Source organism: Lepisma saccharinum, chromosome 18 (assembly GCF_977018435.1).
Source record: "Lepisma saccharinum chromosome 18, izLepSacc3.1, whole genome shotgun sequence".
Taxonomy (NCBI): domain Eukaryota; kingdom Metazoa; phylum Arthropoda; class Insecta; order Zygentoma; family Lepismatidae; genus Lepisma; species Lepisma saccharinum.
In genome coordinates this window covers 38,967,314-38,988,316 of record NC_139246.1, presented here as the reverse complement: position 1 = coordinate 38,988,316, position 21,003 = coordinate 38,967,314, and the positions used below count along the sequence as shown (strand labels likewise).

Here is a 21,003-nt window from a genome sequence, read left to right as displayed (position 1 = left end):
TGGATAAAGGTTGCATGCCTGTTTCATGTTTTCTTTATTTTCAGCATCGCACCCCCATAATATCTTTCCGCACCCCCTAAGCACCCTTAGATGATTAATCCTGGTGTCACCGCTGTGGGAAAACAATGGGCGTTTTATCCTAACAATCTCGCTACTCATGGTGAACTTGATGGTACGGTGCGAGAGGTACTACGAGACATTTAATGGCAAAACACAACACTTGAGTTTAAACCCCTACAGACTGGATCAGCATTGTGAACGGAAATACCTGTTTCTCACTGTGTGGAAAGCTCCCTCGTAGTGTTGACCCACGGACTGCTTAATTGAACGAGGTGTCCGTTTATCGTGCGAACCTGAATGCCCAGACTCTTCTCTCCTTTTCTTGACTTTTAGCTCCTGCTTCTGCCCCTCTGACCGATAGTTTAGAACTGCTCGTTGGCTTAGAACTAACCAATGACCTCTCTCCTCCCAGATATTTATTCCGATCGATTTTACTAAGCAAATGCAGAGTCAGACCTCAGGCTTCTTCTTGGTTTTCGCCTGTTTACATATTTACGTAGCTGATGACCAGGAAGAGCTTAAGTAATGACTGACACTGCATTCCTGATTGGCAAGTTCCTCTCTGGAAATGATGGCTGAATAACTGGGATTTGGAAGTTCATTGTATTGATATTTCTAATTATTCTACAGATTGTTACGATATTCGTCTCAATATACACAATGACGTGTATTGTCGTGGGCGTTTTCCAACATTGCAAGTCTGAGTTCTTATATGCTGCAGTGATATGATATTATAATGCTGTATTATTTCACTATACTCACATATACATAAGAAAATTCTTCAATATTGGACACAACGAATTGTCTGTCTTTCCCTTCCGCTGGTAGTTACTTTGGCACAAGCGCAATAGCACTGCTCATGTTCCTTCTAAGAGCGTACGCCGTATAATGGTTTACAGTTGCCTTTGAAGAAATCATGAAAAAAAACACGTGATTGATTAAGATGGATCTTTATTGGTGTGAATGTGAAGGAGCCCGTTTTGTCTCCTGACAGACGCGTCTGAAGGCAACGCTCACCCCCTCCCCTGCAGCCCGGAGGCCGGAGATGAGGATGGCCGCGATGAGTGCGAGGCCTTCTCGGATGAACAGGGCCAGCCGAGAGGCTCGGGCGAGGGTCCCACTGGCGGTCGACGGGCTTCTCTCTGTCGGGGCATCAGCCTCGGATCTCCCGTTGTCCTCGTGGTCCTCCTTCGATTCCCTCGTGTCTTCTTTCGTCTGCGGGGAAATGCTTCGGAGTTAGAGCCTCACGAATTATTAGTAGAATGGATGAATGAGCTAAAACTTGTGGGTGCTTCGGCACTCTACTCCCACGGATTTCGCACCCTCACTGTTTTTAACAGTGACGTGCGGTGACGTCGACACTTGGGGAAGCAATCAGTGGCGTGCCCAAGCAGGGTTGGTGAGGGTCATAACCCCCCCCCCCCCCCCGGAAAGTATTGCTAAAAGAAAAAGAACGTCGAATGAAGGGAAAAATGATAAAATTAGGAATGACTACTAAAATAAACTACACGTAACTTAACCCCTCTTTCAAAAATCCTGGGCACGCCACTGGTAGCTATCGACATCCATTGTTGATTGCAGAATTATTCAAAATGTCTGTACTTGCTTATGTAGAGTGGGATGGTAAACGTTACCAAGGGCCCGTCAAGTATCTGAGCGACGCTCGCTGAGCAAGATTTTCGCTCGTTGAGCAGACAGATCATTTACTTGACGCAGTTTGCTCATTGATCAAAATATCAGTGCCTTTGAATAATCTGTGATAAATGTGGATGCGTCAAGTGGACAGGATGTGGGTGTTTGAAAAGCTGTTAATTATAGAAATAGAATAGTTGATGTGAAGAAAACTGTCGAAATTTTCATTTTCATACCCTTGCACAACTTTCCAAAACTACGGTGTATATTTAGTATTTATTATTTGGAATAAACAACACTCACATTTTAATACAATTACAAAAACTGGAATATTACATCACCATTAGTTGCCCGCCACTCGCGGCTCGCCCCCCCCCCCCCATATCCCCGTTCTTAAACAGTTTTCATCTTCTTCCCTTTGCCTCACGAGATTGAAACACAGAAACGCTATATTCTGTGGCTCAAACCTGTGGCGAGCAAGGTTCAAGTTTGCTTAGCCATCAAGTGAGCAGCGCTCGCGGATCAACGCCTATTTGGCCGTCACGTAGCTGAGCGATCACGTTGCTCGCTGAGCGCTCAAATACTTGACGTGCCACAGATAAATTGTCTATCCCACTGTTCATTCACTTAGTTTTATGCAACGCACTGTTCAAGAACTCGAAGCGTATGTAGGAAAATGTACTAAAATAATGATACATAACTTTCATTTATGTATCCCACAGTGCAATATAACTGTCCTAACTTAAAATCATTATATTTATCACCGTAATTCATACTTCATGTTATTTTCCCCCTGCCCCGCCCACAGAATTACATAGATTAAATTTGAATTTGAATTGAATTTTTGGGTGCGTCAGCACTTAAAGGCTATTTTGCACCCGCTATATTATACAAATTATATATTGCAGTGTTGTTAACTGCACTAAAAAGGGATTGAGCCATTCCAATAATTCGATACCCGGGTTCGATATCCGGTGGAGGCACAAGTGGTTCGGATTCCACTTTAAACTGTAGGTCCAGTCCCGATTAGCCTTACTGTGTATAAATTGGACTTATAACACCAAATCAATCAATCAAACCATTCCAATAAAAGTGAAATTTGGCAAAGCCGATACGTATTCTCAAGTAGCTCGCAATACGATCAACACGCATTTTTGGGTTCCCATTAAGAATATAATATATTACCTATGACAGCAAAAACAATTTTATTTGACTACGAAGCCATAGATACCGGGTTCGAATCTCGTCCTGGGTGTTCTTTGTGTGTTCCTTCATCAATTTTATCGTATCATCTTCGCGATTAGCCAAAAGTGGCAGAAAAACAAAGTAAAATAAAGTAAATCAAACAACGATTTCATTTATTTTTTCTTGTTTAGTGTTGCCTTCTTTCCACATTTGGTTAATCTCGAGGTTGAAGATGGGCGATGATATGATGAAATTTATAAAGGGATACTCACATAGAATGCCCATACCCAGGTCGGGGTTTGAACCCGGGACCCCTGGTGTCGTAGCGCGCTGTGATAAACCTCCCCCTTGGAGGTCGGTCTACACAAAGACGAGAGGAGATCGTGGACATCTCTAACTATTCGGATACGTGGTTATTTTTCAATTTGGTTTTTGAAACACTATCTTTCCATAATATTCATGTTTGTGAAATATTTTTTATTGTTTCATTTCCCTCTCGTTACCGAAGGATCTGTGCTCGAACCCTGGTCTGTGCATCAGTGTTGCTTTGTAACCACCCTTCAACAGTTTAATTGAATCAACGTTCATCGTCATGGCAGAGATTCGGTAAAGTGATGAAAGAGCAACGCTAAATAACAAAAATATAAATTATTCCCTCCCAGTGCATCTGCAGGGCACTGCGAAATCGGGAATCTAGAGGTCTCTGCTTATGATTGTCCCTCGCTACTTATTATCCAATTAATTGATTGATTTGCTTTATTTTACTTCGCATTTTGTGCCACACACTTTTGGCTAATTTGCAAAGATGGGAACGAGTGATGACAGGATGAAATTGATGAATGGACATTCACAAACATCCATGACCACCCCGGGATTCGAACCCGGGACCCCTAGCGTCGTAGCGCGATGTGTTAACTACTCCGCCACGGGGGCAGGCTTTATTATTATTATTATTATTATTATTATTCAATTAAATCTATACAGCTAGTAAAAGTGATGGAAGGTGGCAAAAATTTAACATGAACTGGTAACAAAAGATATTTTTGTAGTTTCTTCAATAATATTAATTTGGTTTCTTGAGTTCTGGGATACATATTTTATTCCAAATTATTTCATTGTTCACCGCAGAGTACAACACGTACGAACAAGAACGTGCGTTTGTCACGGGTTCGAATCCCGGCCAGAGCATGGGTGTTTTTTGTGAGGTTTCTTCATCAATTTCATCATATCATCACTCATCCTCATCTTCGCGATAACCAAATGTGGCAGAAAAGCGAAGTAAAATAAAGCAAACCAACAACAGCAATAAGAACGCGCGTTCATTTGTCCAAAGTAATATATCCGTATTTATGACTGTTTAGCGTATCCAATTGTTTTCATTAGAGGCGAAGAGATTAATTAGTATATTTAAATAAAACACTACTAAAACGAGAGTGAGAGAGAGAGAGTGTGAGCAAATATTTGTTATTTAATCACTACATCTTCCATATTAAAAAAAAGAAAGCATAACATTTTAAAGTACATAATACGTTCCCATTTCATAAATAATAAAACTACATCCCATGTTATTCAGGCATATTATACAGCGTTTAAAAAGTTGTGGTGTAAATACAGAGAACATAAGTGCTGCACAAATTTCTCCCATGAGTTCTTCAGATCTATTAATGATTCGAGGGGAACCAATCAATCCTCTATCTGTTCCTATAGGCGATATACTGAAAGCACGGACTTTTGACCACTGCAGCGGGGTGCGAGGGGTCAAGGGAGGTAGTCTCCACCTGAAATTCGTGAGGCGGAGGAAAAGCCAGCTAGAGTAGCTTTGCCCGCTGATCGCACCGAGGAACGAGAAGCGTGTGACAAAAAGTGTTGCATATGAACTTTGGCTTCAACAAGACAGTAAATATTGTGATTTGAAAATAATTAGATATGCGAGATTGATTGATCTATCACTGCTAGACTAGCTACTCCTCAGTTAACGTCACTGGTTTTTAAAGCCACTTGCCTTAGCGAGCGTCGTGCAAAGCCGCTTGGCCTGCAGCAGCTCCTCAACGTACGCAACCAGTTGCTGCGAGTGGTCGGCCAGTCGCATGGTGGCTGCCTCGATGTGCACCAGGGGAGAGGAGACGGTCTCTGCCCCCTCCCCCTCGTCCTCCGGGGGAAGAACGTCCCCTTCGCCCATCAGGACCTCCTTCTCCATCTCTACGACCCCTGGCTCTGGTGGGGTGGCGAAAGGGTGGCGATTCTCATCTTCAGCTGCCGGGGTAGGAACGTGTGCCGGTTGCCAAGGGCATGCTGGGAAATGATCAACACAAAAAAGTAACTGCAACGACTAATGTCATCTTGGGGTATGGACGTCCGCATATATTTTTTTTCAGGGAAGGCTAAGCAATGTAATAAAAGGAGGCAATTTTCCCCATAATAGTGATGAATACTCAAAAACACTGTTTCAGCACGAAATTATCATGTTCCTTCCACGTCCTTATAATAATTAACATACATTACCCTGACTGAAATGAAATGATGTGTGAAATATATAATTTTTACGTGGACATTCTTTTTCAGGGGGACGTGACTCCCCCTTCCTTCCGGACGTCCATGATTTGGGAGGCTTTCTATGACAAAATGCCCCTTAATCTCGATTTCCAAATTTAATTGAAATGTTTTAATTTTGTACTGTGATTGTGAGACCAAAGAAAAATGTAATTTCTTCTTTAGCTAATACATTTCACCTTCAACTCCACTACAATATTCAAATGTCAATTATCTTCTCTCTTTGTCTTAAATAATATATTTTTCATGATTTGAAAATTCATAGAAGTTAAAATAAAGTTATTACGAAAAGAGGAAGTGCTTTTCCTGCCCCATCCGTTCAAAACATTTTTAGCTTATAGATATAAATCTGGGAAACTAAACGCAGTTGTGTTTAATTAACAGTGTTTAGTTTCATAATTAATTGCACAGAAATTGTAAGAAAAATGTTGCTTAACTGTTAGTAGAAAAGTTACATTAATGTAAAAAATGCTGGCTTGTTAAAGGTCCAGTAATTTAAGAAAAAATCAATTCCGGTCCAGGAGAGAAAAGCAGCAACCATAAATGGGTTCTGGACTGTAAAGAACCTTTTAATTTCTAAAGTATTTCAATTCGGTCCAGGAACCTTTTTTCCAGATCAATTTAAATTCGGTCCAGGAACCTTTTTTCCGGATGAATTTAAATTCGGTCCAGGAACCTTTTTTTCCGGATAAATTTAAATTCGGTCCAGGAACCTTTTTTCCGGCTCAATTTAAATACGGTCCAGGAACCTTTTTTTAGACTGAATTTAAATTCGGTCCAGGAACCTTTTTCCGGCTCAATTTAAATACTGTCCAGGAACTGTTTTTCCGTATCAATTTAAATTCGGGCCAGGAAACTTTTTTCAATGAAACAATACGCAACTTGGACCGAATTTATATTGTGCTAGAAAAAAGGTTCCAGTCCTGCAGCACTCAATAGAACCCATTAGAATTTATGGGTTCCTTACCTCTAACAACCCTGCAAAAATGTAATCTGTGCGTCCCACAATGGGATGTCCCCTTTGTAAATAAGTGGTTTCACGTTTCGGTGCGCCGCATGAGTAGAGTGCAATTACTTTAGTACAGTGGCGGCGCCAGGGGTGCTGAGGAGGTGCGGAATGAAATGTATGGGGGTGCGATGTTGAAACATGCGTACAACCTTTAGCCACAGCATCAATTACCAATGAACTCTTAGTAAGCATCTATAATGTACTAATGAAACTGAAGAATGCTAGTGATTTGCTTAATTTTTGTTTGAATTTACCACAACCACATATTTGGAAATTTGATTGATTGAATTAGTATATTTTACGTAGTTCTTCTGTCAGCTTGTTGGAGGCAGTGCAACGACATATTGCGTGTTACATTCCACAAAAGGTGTCATAGAGTGTCAACATTCAGACATGAGTTACAATCTTAGTGAAATCCAAAATAAAATCATACTTGCGTTAAAAAACATACTTTTTGAACCTTTGCAATACAACTAATTTAGCATAAAATTAAGTTATTAATCAAATATTAAATACATTTGGCAGGCAAGAATAGCCGTTGAGCGATCAATTTGTGTGTGTTGCGTAAAAAAACTCGATGTGCAACTAGAAATATTGCTATTTGAAAAATAAAATAAAAATAAATACGAAATCATGTAGGCACTTCCATATATATCTGCTTCACTTTTCTGAAAATGCTCCGTTCGTTTTTCCACACTATCACTGTAGTTCCCAAAGTGGGCGGCGTGGCTGACTTACAGGAGGTCCCCGATATGCTCCTATATTTTCAATTGCAAATTCAATCAATGACACGATCGTTCCATATTTGTGCTTATTTAGTACTTTTACTATTACTTTTGAGACACCCTGTATTTAATATTGATTACGTCAATCTTCCTCCTCTCAAACTTATTTGAAGTGAACACTACAGTAATATCTACCTGTGTTACAAGTGACTTTGGAATGTTTACTACTGCCATTATTATTTTATGTCTTGAAAATACGCAATCTCGATGTCGACCACGCTGGAGATGACGTGATTAGCACCACCGTCGGGCCGTTGCTTAGAGCCTCAGAGCCACTTTATGCAGACCCACCTGAAATAATCCACCCCAAAGTCTCCCTCGTGACAGCCAGGTGGTCGTAAAATGTCCATGATTCGAACCCAAGGCTCACGGATTCGCAGCACTTACTACAAGGCACGCTACTTTTGTCGAAGTTTCCTGAAGTGGCGTGTTCAGGAATATTACAGTATAATACAGTGGAGCCTATTTCATACATGCCTTTAGGGTGGGCAAGATTTATAATATACGAATCAGTGTTGGAAACTGAACCTTGAAAGGTAGGTGCCATTTGGCTCCTAATACATCAGACCAAGTCGCCAAACTACACGTTAGATAATATAAAACAAATATTACATTGTAATATTGACTGTCATTTTACGGTGAAATAATCTGCATGATTTCATTGTAAAATTTACTGTGATATCACCGTAAAAAACTAACTACAGAAACAACATCACATGATGCCACAAGCTACGCAGTCAATACCTCAGCATTTTTAGCATTCCATTTGCATGGAGCGCACTCCAGTGGCAGTATACGTAATATGTAGGGAGACAAATTTATGGTAAATAAAAATTGAGGAGAGCGGTGAATAAAATGTTAGATCAGCGGTATATACCAGCGGTGGAAAAAAAATTGGCACACACTTTTTCATTATAAGAGGAAACAACATACAAAAGAGCTATAAATTGATAAACTACTTCATTTATATATATTGTACACATACACAAGTACTTAGCTGTCCAACCAAAAAGAAAACATCAACACAAAATCACTTCATTTCTAAATTGCATATCTCAAGGGATTTATTCATTGTATGTATAAGTATTTAAAGGATATCCTTGCTGTCCAATAAATAAAATAATCACTACTGCACATACACAAACACATGTTGATAATCACATGATGATAAACAAAATTCATTCATGACTGAACACCATTGTTTCCCTTGATGTGCGGGAACAGAATAATCTTATCGCTGCTACAGCTAGCAAGTTCAATGAAACTGGAAGTTGAGTAAGACGTTTGGGGGAAGAAAGGAATGCAGCTTGACAGGGAGCGAAGTTTTCGAACTGAGATTATGTGCATGGGAAATCCCAATTTGCAGCGTTTCCTGATGTGATGCAAGATAAAACGTTCTTCAGCTGCAAATGGTAGGAAACTTTAGGCAAACGTTTCGTTACAAATCGACAGTTTGCGCGCACAACCTCGGTTGCCGGTTTTTGCGTGTTTTCTACTTAATTTGATGATATTTCCCGGTTATTTCGCGAAAAAGCGTTCATTTCGTGGAAAAGCACACATTTCGCATTACTTCGCGAATAAAACTCATGCATATTTCATCATTGGGGGTGTAGTTACGTGCAGAATGTTCAAAATTGCATCTTTTTTCACATTTCGCGATTTCGCGCATCGCGAAAATTCAATGTTCCTAGTAATATGGCATAAACCACGGCCAGCTTTAGTCCAGGCCGGAATCCTGAAATTTGGCAACGCTGTCTCGCCGGCCTAAACATCGAGCTGCAAAGCATGGGCGCGAATAGCAAAATTGATGTTGACTTTTAAAGAAACAAGGGAATCTGTGTAAAATGTTTTTCTTTATCCAAATCTGGACAGAGGATTGACATTACTGTGGAAAACGTACATTAACAATAAAAATGTAAATTTATCGTTAAATAACTGCAAATAAACAGAAAACACCAGGCCAACTTTACATATCAAATGCAGCATGGAACTTTCCAATAATGTGTACAGTAGTTTCACCCTAATTTATTTGCTAGAATGTCGGGATGACATTAAAAACTCTAACACACTGGCTTTAAAGTTTTAAAAGTAAGTCGTAAAAGTAGATCTGGATGCGATAAACCAGCATGCGCGAGTATTACAGAGTGTAAAATTTATCTTGTGTACATAATATTTCTGTACAGCGTCTTTATTTTAGCAGTCTATGACATAAGTTGTCAAGATTTTATTCAACAAACAATACTTTGTAATTACGATGTGCGTATGACCAAATATTTGTTTTGCGTGCATATATATGTACTACAAGGCTAAAATAATGCCTTCCACGAAATTGATTATCTTAAAATAAATATTTTTAAACAAGTGGCATTTCGGGTGTTGGTGGCTATATACTTCTTGAGAGAAAGTGGATAATTTTGCATGCTTTAGAAATTAGTTTTACATTTCCGTTGTTTTTCTCTTGCGGAGATATGTTACAGTGAAGGAATGAGTGTTGTGTTCTACTGTTTTCGTCAGGTTAGGGCTGTTAAGTTTTATGCTCGTAGAAGTTATACAAATTGTTTTTTTGGGTGTTGTAGTTTTGCCCTTGTACTTAATAACAGTGACTTTAAAGCTTAACGTGTTGTGCCTGATGCACACAACTTTATTCAGCGTGGAATTTGCCTTTTGCGTAAACATGTTTTAAATTAGTCTGCTTCTATGTCATGGTTATAGCTTTTCGACGTCGCTGATTTATTTTGCACATAATTAAAAATCATAATGACATAATGATTAGATACTTATTATATTTGATGGTTCATCACATGTGAAAAGTACGGAATGCTCCGTGATATGCTGGTAAAGATTATTAACGGAAAGAAAGCTTACTAATATTTTGATGTATGCTATACTACTTTTATCCAAAATACATTTCTTTTGAACAACGAGTGAGTATGGCGAGGGCAAAAAGACACTTTCCACCAATAGCGGAGATTGGGTGACAAAACTGAGGATGTGGGGATGAGGACAGTTTAATTTCTCTTGGTAGACAAGGCATCATTTTCCCATTTCCTCATTAAACGTTCTAATATATGTGTAGGTGATTACACGTATTTTTACTATCATTCTGGTGAAACTCTGAAGTGTGTTACGCATTGGATTGCCACAAGTGAACTACACTATATTATTTAAGCCGCTACCTGATTTTATGTGTACACGGTTGATCGTGTTATATATTGCATTAATAATAACCCGTGGCTCGACAACTCTTGAGGGGCCTACGCCGATCTCCACACTGCCAGTCTCCCTCCCACAATCCTACCTAGAGGTGTGGAGATCTTCAACCGGTAATGGACTGACGTGGAGTCAGCACGTCGAATCCTCAGCCGTTATAGGAAATTTCCCACTCTACGCTACTCACTCGTAGCTGCCCAGTTTCCTCACGATGGTGGGTTGCTACCGGTCCTATACACAGGCCGAGAAGCCAGAGACTGAACCCAGGCGGACTCGAACCCATGCCGTCCCGCAGTCGGAACCCAAAGCACAGCGCCTTAGACCGCGCGGCCACGGAGGAGGACATATTGAATTAAAACTCAACAAAAATGAATTCCTAACAGACTACAGAAATGTATGTAGTAATGTTGTGACGTAACCGTTGCATAACACTGAAGAATGGTTGACCATGCATTTCGAATGGGTTGCCCCACTTATATTGTTGCCGATAGCGCACAAAAAATAATGTTTGGCAGGATGCGTTGCTACAAAGTTTGTCTTTTCTGCCTCGGTGGTCCGTCGTGAACAGTGGCGTATCTTGTGGTGGATTGGTGGGAGTACATAGAGCAAAGAGCTTGTAAATAAACAATAGAAGAACGGACGGGGCTAATACTACTTAATCCATTGCATTCAATTTCCTCAATTGGTAAGTTGGCCCTTCTCAGAGAAAAGGTTTTGGACATCCCTGCTTGAATACGTATTCCTCTAGCCCTGGTCTTAAATCTGGCTCTGGGATTAGACCTATTCCCGTCATATCCCATTTGTTTTGAAGTGAAATCTGTGGACAGATACACTGTTAGAAGCCACCGTTAAAGGTAAAAAGGTAAAGTTCCCTGCACGTATACGAAGCACCGTACCATGAAGGAACTTTAGGGGATGTGGAGGTAGGACCCCACCCACACATTCTCGACGTTGGCCATTTTGGAGGTGATGTGATCAGCACCACGCTCCGGCCGCATTTGCCCTCCAGAGTTGCCCTCTTGCGGCCGCTTTTTTTATTTAAATTTGAATATTTCATCATGCACAAAAATATATTATGATACACGCAACTACAATTTACAATCAATATCACTTTTTTTAAAAAAATATTGATCGATAAAATTACATTAATTAGGTTATTTGTAATGGCCGTTAAGACTTTAGAAACGGTCGTTGTCACTCGGTTTACGGTATTAGATTGCAGCGGAAATTGACTGCTTAGACCGTCATTTCGGGAGTCAACTTTTTACCGTGGAGAGTCAGATTATATTTTCGGATCATCTCCAGCTGACTAGCTACCAAACCTACCTGCAGTGTGGAGTGTGAGCAAGAGGGTTAGAGATAGGTGCTTGGTTGAGATAACGTCAGCGTATCATTAGCTGATTGGGGGTTTCTGGAGTTGAGGTTCGTTCCTAAGTTCCAAATGCAAATCGTCCAGAGATGTGCTTGCGCACACCTTCGTTTTCTTCCGCACCGCCCTTCAGCACCCCTTTTTCAAATCCTATTTCAACCTAAAACACTATTAACTCTTGCAGTATCCTATTGTCATATTGAGCGCAGAATGTTAAGTGTTGAATTCAGACTGCTACAACATGCGAGCTATTAATTCTACTCTGGAAGGGATGCCACACTTTCTTTCCTATCCTGGCAGAAGTCTCCAAAAAATCAGGGCGAGTTGTTATTCTTTCGTCAGCATTTTGTTAAGAATTGTTTCTTCAAATGACCTCGCGCTACGACGCCAGGGATCCCGGATTCGAATCCTGGCCTGGACATGGACGTTTGTAAATGTCCATTCATTAATTTCATCATATCATCACTCATCCCCATCTTCGCAAATTAGCCAAAAGTGGTACAAGAAGCGAAGTAAAATAAAGAAAATCAAATCAAATCAAATGACCTCTTTGTGGTTTTCGATTTTTGCTTATAGATCAGTGTGAGTTCTTTTATGTTTTATTTTGTACAATTGTTGATCAGAAACGGTTTTATTTTCCGCCTCTTTGTTCTTCCTCTTTTCTCGAAATCGCACTCCAACAAAAAATTCAGTTGCTTTCAAGACATTATTTTGTCGTGCTTGGGAAATTATTTATTTAGTTGCATCTTCACGGGTAGTTTTTCTTTTCTTCTGTTAGTACACATTTCTGTGTAACATGTCTAGTAAACAGTGGCACAACCACAGGGGGGCAGGGGGCATTGTCCCCTCCCCCAAACTTGGACGGAAATGAGTTATAGGGGAAGCACGGGAGTCAAACGTTGACGGCCAAGCGTACCTGCAGGGCGCAATTACCGCCCACAACTTCAAATTTTATGCAAATAAAAACACTTTTAATAACATTTTCTTGCTCGCTTCGCTCACAATAACTGCATTTCTTGGTCTTATGAAGTTCAGAACCGTAGCTAGGGCAAATCATTTGTTCGAACACAATTGCTTTAGCACCAACTTCTACCCCCTTTCTGCAGAATTTACAAGGCTAATAACGTATTTTATACTACTACTACTAATAATAATAATAATGTTGGTTAAGGGTTCGAATCCTGGCTTGGGCGAATCTTGTGTTTGATTGCAACGCCACCTCTCGGAAATGTTCTGTTTGATTACAACGCCACCTCTCGGAAATGTTCTGTTTTGTAAACAAACAGCAAACCTCTGACCGCGCAAGGCGTAAAGCACTTGCTGTTTACAAAATGCAATCAATGACGGCTAGTAACCACACATTCGCACACATTATTAGCATTTTACCAACCAGGACGACGTTTACAAACAATGAAGTCAGTGGCGGCTTGTAATCACACATTCGCGATTATCTCGGAAACGGCTCGTTTGCGGACTCATGTTTACTGAGGCCTTTTTGCTTCTATTATCGTGTACTGATGAGACACCCTGTATACATACACCATGCACTGGCTTGGTTTGATTTCAGTTCTGGATTTAAGTCCACTTTATGCACAGGAAGGCTAATCGGGACTAGACCTACAGTTTAAAGTGGGATCCGAACCACATGTGTCTCCATCAGGTATCGAACTCGTGATTACAAGGCGACGACGTTACGAATACACCATCGGGGAGGCCCACAATGCACTGACGTACCTAGAAGGGGCTAATAGGGCTACAGCCCTATCCGAAATTTTGAGAAAATCAACATTTTCAATTAAAAGCAGTGAGGAATTCGGGGAAAACCAGAGTGTAAATGCAAACCCCCTTGAAATGACCCCCGATTGCTGTTTTCGAGAGTAGAAAGTTCTAAATAAACGAACTAGCTTATTGTGTATATCGCCCCTCTAGAAAGCAGACATCACGAGCGTATATTCTAGGCTAGCTACGCTATCTGCGAAGCCTGAAGTATAGATAATAAAATACAGGAGAAAAATCGATCAGAAATTGTAAATAAAATTATTCATATCAGTGAGATGATGATGGTGATTCTGGAGTTGGCAACCTGATTTCTTGTGAGTTGATAACCTGATTTCCTATGAGTTGGCAACTTGATTTCCTATGAGTTGGCAACCTGATATTCTATGAGTTGGCAACCTGATATCCTATGAGTTGGCAACCTGATTTCTTAGGAGTTGGCAACCTGATTTCTTAGGAGTTGGTAAACTTATTTCTATTCATAGCCTAGGACCTTGTGACATTGTGAGATAACCCAGAGCTTTGAATCAGTATACGCCACTGACAGACATGTACTCTTCATCTTTACATTTCCAGTCCCTACCGAATAAAAATCCTGCATACGCCAGCGACAGCATCTGACTCTTCTGGGAAAATTAGAGGAGGGAAAAAAATCCTCCCCATGCACCTTTAACAGCAATGAATTCCCACCCCTTGTAAAAATATTGGGCCAGAAAGGGAATGTAGGTGTAGCACTCATTTCAAGCAGAGTTGTTAAAGGTCCAAGCATTTTAAATAAATTCAATTCCGGTCCAGTAGAGAAAATCAGCAAGCACAAATGGGTTCTGGACTGTAAAGAACCTTTTTTGTCTGTCAAGCATTTCAATTCGGTCCAGGAACCTTTTTCCCCGATCATTTTAAATTCGGTCCAGGAACCTTTTTTGAATGAATTTAAAATAGGTCCGGAAACCTTTTTCTGGATGAATTTAAATACGGTCCAGGAACCTTTTTTTCTGAATAAATTTAAATTGGGTCCAGGAACTTTTTTCCGGATGAATTTAAATTCGGTCCAGGAACCTTTTTTCAATGTAACAATACGCAACTTGGACCGAATTTATATTGTGCGAGAAAAAAGGTACCGGTCCTGCAGCGGAACCCAATAGAATTTATGGCTTCCTGGACCTTAAACAACCCCTGATTTCACGTATAAATCTTCTCTATGACTACACAATACACCTACACCAAATAGCGCTTACTTCATGTTCATTCGTAGAGGTTTTTCACCTGCAGTTTCGGCTATTCGGAGGATGCATGGGGACCAGTTGGCAAGGAACAGATGTTGACATAATGAGCCTTTGTTAAACTGTGAGTATTGTTGACGACATTAACAATAATTACTATTTACCGTATTCCTCGTCTGTATTTTGTTGTCAATCGCAGGAAATAAGTATGACTGCCCTGATCTTCAGCGGTTAGGATCCTGTCTAGACTGCAGGCATACTGTCGGATTATAAATTATAGATATCCCAGTTTCAACTCAATTAAAAATTAACCAGTATGCTCGTTGAACCCTGGAATATGCGGGCTGTCACTGCTAATCGGATAGGATAGCGCTTACGTTGTTGCCACGTTCAACACACATCGCTACTCCGTTTAATATTAATATGTATAACATCGGTTTGTCAGTGTGAGATTACAGTGATAATGGATTTTGAAAACAGCTGCAAAGAGCTTCAAGACAAAACCAACATTAAATTTGTAGGACTACCCAATACTAAGGGAATGTTGTTTCGCAAAATTGATAAGAACTTTTTTTTTGGCCGATTTAAAATATCTGACAAGAAACAATTGTATTTAAAAGCTTTCTACCTGAACCGTATTTAAATTTCATCACTATTGGACCACCTGTTTCTTAATTATAAAATTTCAAAAAACACAAAAAACTGACACTTTTTGGTTCTCACGACGATAAAAAAAATTGGAGACATACTCGGGAAAAAATTTGGTTACCATAGATTGATGCAGAATTGAATTAGCTAAATTTGATGTAACTCGTTTTATGTATGTTTATTGCTTAATTTTTATGGAGTTGAAAGTTGAGTGTTCATCATTTTTAATTCGACACTAGTCCCGATTAACTCATCTGTACATGAAGTGGACTCAAAACAAATCTTGAAATTTTGGCAAGATGTTTTGTAGTCGATATATTTTCTAGTATGCCGGTCATCCCCCCGCAAAAAAAAATAATTACCGGCAATAGAAAATTATTTTTACCCTGTCAGGAATGTTTTTATCCCCCTTATATAAAATGGAATTGAAAGTATATAGTGTACCGTCTTTTAACTACGTAACAAACACAATTAAGAAATCATTACGTGTCCATCAATTGTCCAGCCTTGTGGATTAAGAAAGGACAGCATTCTGCAACTAACAACCTCACCGAGCCGAGGCAACATAGGCTTTTTTTCACTTCAGTTTCTATTGCATAGTGCTGATATTTTACATGTAAGTATGTATTAAAGTGAGTGTTCACAAGAAATTTGTAGTTAGGTTAGATGGGCATTATGTTGGAACTTGGCAATAGAAATTTGGTCGTTTTTCGGTGTTACGATTTCGAATGAACTTGTGGTTTTCTTAGAATGTAGATAAACTAAATGTTTCTAAATTAAGTGTAAATTTTATCATAAAATGTAAAGAACTGGTTACAACCAATGTTTACTGACTGGTAACCAAGGTGGATTGATTTATATGAGGTTGATTTAAAATGGCGATGGAAATCAATATTTAAATAAATAATTTATAGAATAATGTACAAAAGGATTTTGTAGATATCAGAATCACTTTTGGTGAAAGTACATTAATCTCGTAATCATTTAATGGTGTTTATTACGCTCTAAGAAAGGAAAAGAAAGGAAACACAATATAATGTACTGATGGGGTGAAGCTCATACGATACTAAATGCACCTAAACAGTAAACACACTTAAATTTATCTTGATTTAAAACTCAATAATTGTTATAAGCAAAAATAGCAAACATTTTGCGTAGAAACATATACAAAATACTGATCATATTAAACCATAAATAGTGCCATTATCATTAAACTGTAAATAAACATGGCAGCTGATATTTTGCAAACTATCATTAAAAATTGCCAAAAATCAGTTACAAAGACTGTCGAAAATATTTTAGGTTACAATTATAGAGTACATCCAGAATGTTACATTTTCACTGGAAAAAAGTTACTGAAATTATTATACGCACTCAACAAACATTTCCATACTAAGTTCATATATACAGGGTGTCATTTTAATGGCGCCCACGGACCACAGAAACGTATAGAGGACATCAAAACAAACAACTTTTCTCAATAACATTTTTCTCGTTGGTGCGTCGTTTCGGCGCTACAGTCGTTCAAAAAAGCCCGTTTTGCCGCCTGAATGCTGGCAACCACACACAACATTTGATTGCATTTGTGACGTCATATCCCGTCGTGAAGCGATGCGTTACAGGGTTGCCAGGAACACACATATTCTGTGAAAAATGACATAGCTACAATCAGCCACATTATGTACCGTAAAAGAAAACGAGAAAACACGTTCTGCAACCTAACAGGAAGTAAACAAACGATGCTAAAAATGGTAGAAAGGAAATAGAATTCAAATGGAAATGGTCATATCGAATTTTGTCTCAACTTAGATGTCAAATATTTGCAAATCTAGTTAGCAAGTTGGCATCTACAATTTAGTCTATCCACTTCGTCCTTCTGATACTAGTTGTCTGTGACACACTGAACAGATGACAAAATAGAAATGAAAGAACTCAAAATTCCAAAGGTAAGCAACACATAATATAATGTATATTCAGGGCATTATGAGGCAAGTGACAAAAATGGTTGAAAATACAGGGATATAAATAGTAGTAAAACAAACTCTCCGACGACTGTGTTTATCTACGCACCGGATACACATGTAATAGTTTGCAACTCTGAACAGGGCAGTATATTCGCTACTGATTCATCATTAGATTGTTACTGTGGTTGTACGTGTTTTAGCCGTAATGTAACAACGTGAACCTCAGATACTTCCGTTATCACCACAAAGTACCACAAGGCATCTGGACACAAACCTGTAGATATCAACCTTGCAACGAGATTTGCAAATATTTGACATGTAGTTGGGCGTAAACAGCCACATGTAAGTTGTAAGTACAATAAAAGTTATTGTTGTTGATATTTGACATGTAAGCTGAGACAAAATCCGATATTGACTCTTCATTTTGAATACGTTTTTACCATTTCTCATATCGTTGGTTCACTTCCCCCTTCCCCTGAGATGACTGCTGATCTTCTGGCTGGTAGGCGATGATGTTCGGTTTACTTTACGCGTTTCTCGCTTCGTTTTACAGCTAATAATGTGGTTGGTAGTTTGTCATTTTTCACAAAACTTGTGTGTTCCTTGCAACCCTACCGTGAGCTGTTTAGCCGCAGGAAATGACGTCACAGATACGATCAAATGTTGTGTTGGGTTGCCAGCATCCAGGCGGCAAAACGGTCTTTTTTGAACGGCTGTAGCGTCGAATTGAAGCACCAACGTGAAAAATGTTACTGAGAAAAGTTGTTTGTTTTGATGTCATCTACACGAATCTGTGGTCCGTGGGCGCCATTAAAATGACACCCTGTATAGTATCAGAAACAGAAAATGTATTTACATATATTTTTATTAATTTGCTTTAATCAAACTGTTCAAATATTTAACTTGTTCGTTTACTACAAAAAGCCTTTCTATAAAGAAAAACATACATCTACGTATATGTGTGGTGTCAAAAAACATACAAGCAATTTTAAGCGTGTTTCTTAAAAAAAAAATTAAAAAATCAATTTAAATAAAAACAATCCTATTTAAATTAAAAAATAATCAAAAATGATTTTTATCAACTCTGCTGGTAACACGTCGTATAAATTTGCATACCCAAAAAAGCTCAGCTCTCAAAATTAAATCAGAAATACGCCACTGAGTGGGCATCCTCCCCCCCGTCCCCCCAAAGCAAAAAGCTTAATTCGTTCAGTGGTCTTCACATCCCTTTCAATTCAAGTCCTCACCGAACAACCCATTCGGAAAAGAAGTGAAGAAAAGCGGAAGAACACGACAGAGAATAAGAGAATAGTGATTGTCGTCTGGGCGATTGTGCTTCGTAAAATAGTTGCTGCACTGCAGGAAGAATCCGAGAGAGAGTCGCTGATCAAGCATTTTCATCTGGGATTCCACAGCCGAGAGAAGCCGACGCTGTATTTACATTGCAAAAATTCACAAAGTGTGTCAAGGAATGTTTGGAAATGGATACTGCGCCAAATACCAAGGATGCACTCCTAAATTTCAGTACGTGTACACTGCTGCCATCTGTGTTGAAGCGAGAAGAGCCGTGGATCAGCATTTACTCTTATGTTAATCGTTAGTTTTCGACGTCCATAAGTTATTCACTTATTTTCAGTAAGATCGTAAGATGAATCCGTTAATGTTTACTGTAAAATGCTAATACAATTTCATTTTTATTGTTACAATTATTATTTTGCGCCTTCCACTACACCATTCTGTAACAACATCAACTGCGTGTACCAACACTTACCACTTAATTTAACTTTAACCACCGAACTCAAAAACCTTTTAAATGCAACGTGACTCATGGAGCACGGTGCTGCGATGGTGGAGGTGGTTGAACCAACTAATCCTCCCTGGAAATTGACATCGTTCATTTGATAGAGAAACATAAGACAGTCCATAGATCATGTAGTTTGTCATAAAATTCCACGTTTTATCGGGTGTTTCATAAATAATTGAGGGTTACAAAAATTTATTCAAAAGTGAAGTATTGAACTTACGTTAATGAAACCAGTCCAGAACGAACGATGAACAGAAACAGTTTTCTTAGCACCTACAAATGTTCAATGTGTGCACCAAGGATGACACGGCACGCACAAACACGATAGTCTGCTTCCAGTTGCGCAACTACAGAGGGGGGCAGGGGCATTCCCCCCCCCCCCACCTTGGATGACAAGGTGGACAAATATTGACGGCCAAGTATACCTACAGGGGGCAATTACCGCCCACAACTTCAAATTTTATGCAAATAAAAACACTATTCATAAAATTTTCTTCCTCGCTTCGCTCGCAATACCTTTTTATCTTGGTCTTATCGAGTTCAGAACCATAGTTAGGGGGCGGTGGGAGTCGGCCCTGGGAGCCGAACGATCTAAATGAAAATAAGTTGTAAAATTGATTGATTGATTTGTGGTTTTAAGTCCACTTTACGCATAGAAAGGCTAATCGGGACTGGACCTACAGTTTAAAGTGGGATCCGAACCACTGTGCCATGTGCCTTAACCTGGTATTGAACCAGTAACCCCTTGATCACAAGGCGACGATGTTACGACTACACCATCGGGGAGGCACAAAAGTTGTAAAAGAGAGAATGCATAGGTGTCCCGCGAAATTATTTACGCCCTATTAAATCAATATTGATTTCAGCCTGGAAAAAAATTGGATCCAAAAATTTTCTTGGGAGCGGTTCTCTGTAATGCATTGTAAATTACCAGGCAGATAAATGAGACTTGTCTTAATTCATTTTTGTCTTAAATGCATGAACAATTGTTTTGAGGAAAGGAAGCGTGCAGATTTGAGAGACAATTTATGTAATTCTTGCTGTTGGTTTATTGTGAGATAGATGAGTTGGTTGTGTAATGTATTTAAATAATATAAGTTGTATATAATATGTATTAAAGAAACTTTGAATACGCTCACAATTTAGTGTCCACCTCGCTCCATGTTGCATATGTGTGAAACAAATATCGTGCATGAAAGTTATAGCTACATGTTAATGTAAAAAATAATATTTGGAATGCATTTATCAAGCATGTTCTGTCTTTCAAAAATTGTTTGTGTGTTTGTTTTCCATTATTAATGTGAAATTGAACATGTTGAAATAATAATTCATATCGTTTGTTCGAACACAAATGCTTTAGCACCAACTTCTACCACCGTTTGGCATAATTTACGAGGGTAATAACATCCTTGATACTACTACTAATAATAATGTTCGTTCCGGAATCGAATCCCGGCTTGGGTATGGATGTTTGTGAGTGTCCATTCAACAATTTCATCATATCATTACTCATCCCCATCTTCGCAAATTAGCCAAAAGTGGCACAAAAGCGAAGTAAAATAAAGCAAATTGATAATAATAATAATAATGTTATAATAATAACATTATTATTATTATTATTATTATTATTATTATTATTGGTACGTTTATCCTGGTACTTCCCCCCCCCCCAAACAACAATTCGTGGTTGCGACTCTGTCTACTTCTTGCTGTCGATAGTGTCTATCGCTGCGATGATACGCTCCCTTAGGGCTGCGATATGAAGCGCCATCGATGAGATGAATACACAGT

At 39.1% G+C, this 21,003-nt stretch overlaps 1 protein-coding gene across 2 annotated transcripts; it reads right to left on the bottom strand.

Moving 5' to 3' along the window:
• Positions 1–994: 994 nt before the first annotated feature.
• LOC146002002 (uncharacterized) lies at positions 995–14,879 on the bottom strand. Of its 2 annotated transcripts, none has more exons than XM_083139706.1 (3): positions 14,812–14,879; positions 4,880–5,169; positions 995–1,275 (listed from the first exon to the last, which is right to left on the bottom strand). In XM_083139706.1, the coding sequence occupies exons 2-3, from the start codon at positions 5,072–5,074 to the stop codon at positions 1,012–1,014; spliced, it is 459 nt and encodes a 152-aa protein (XP_082995832.1). In that variant the 5' UTR covers positions 5,075–5,169; positions 14,812–14,879; the 3' UTR covers positions 995–1,011. The 2 variants fall into 2 exon arrangements, with proteins under 2 accessions (XP_082995832.1, XP_082995833.1); XM_083139707.1 differs by having other exon boundaries at positions 4,880–5,197; positions 14,812–14,852.
• Positions 14,880–21,003: the final 6,124 nt, after the last annotated feature.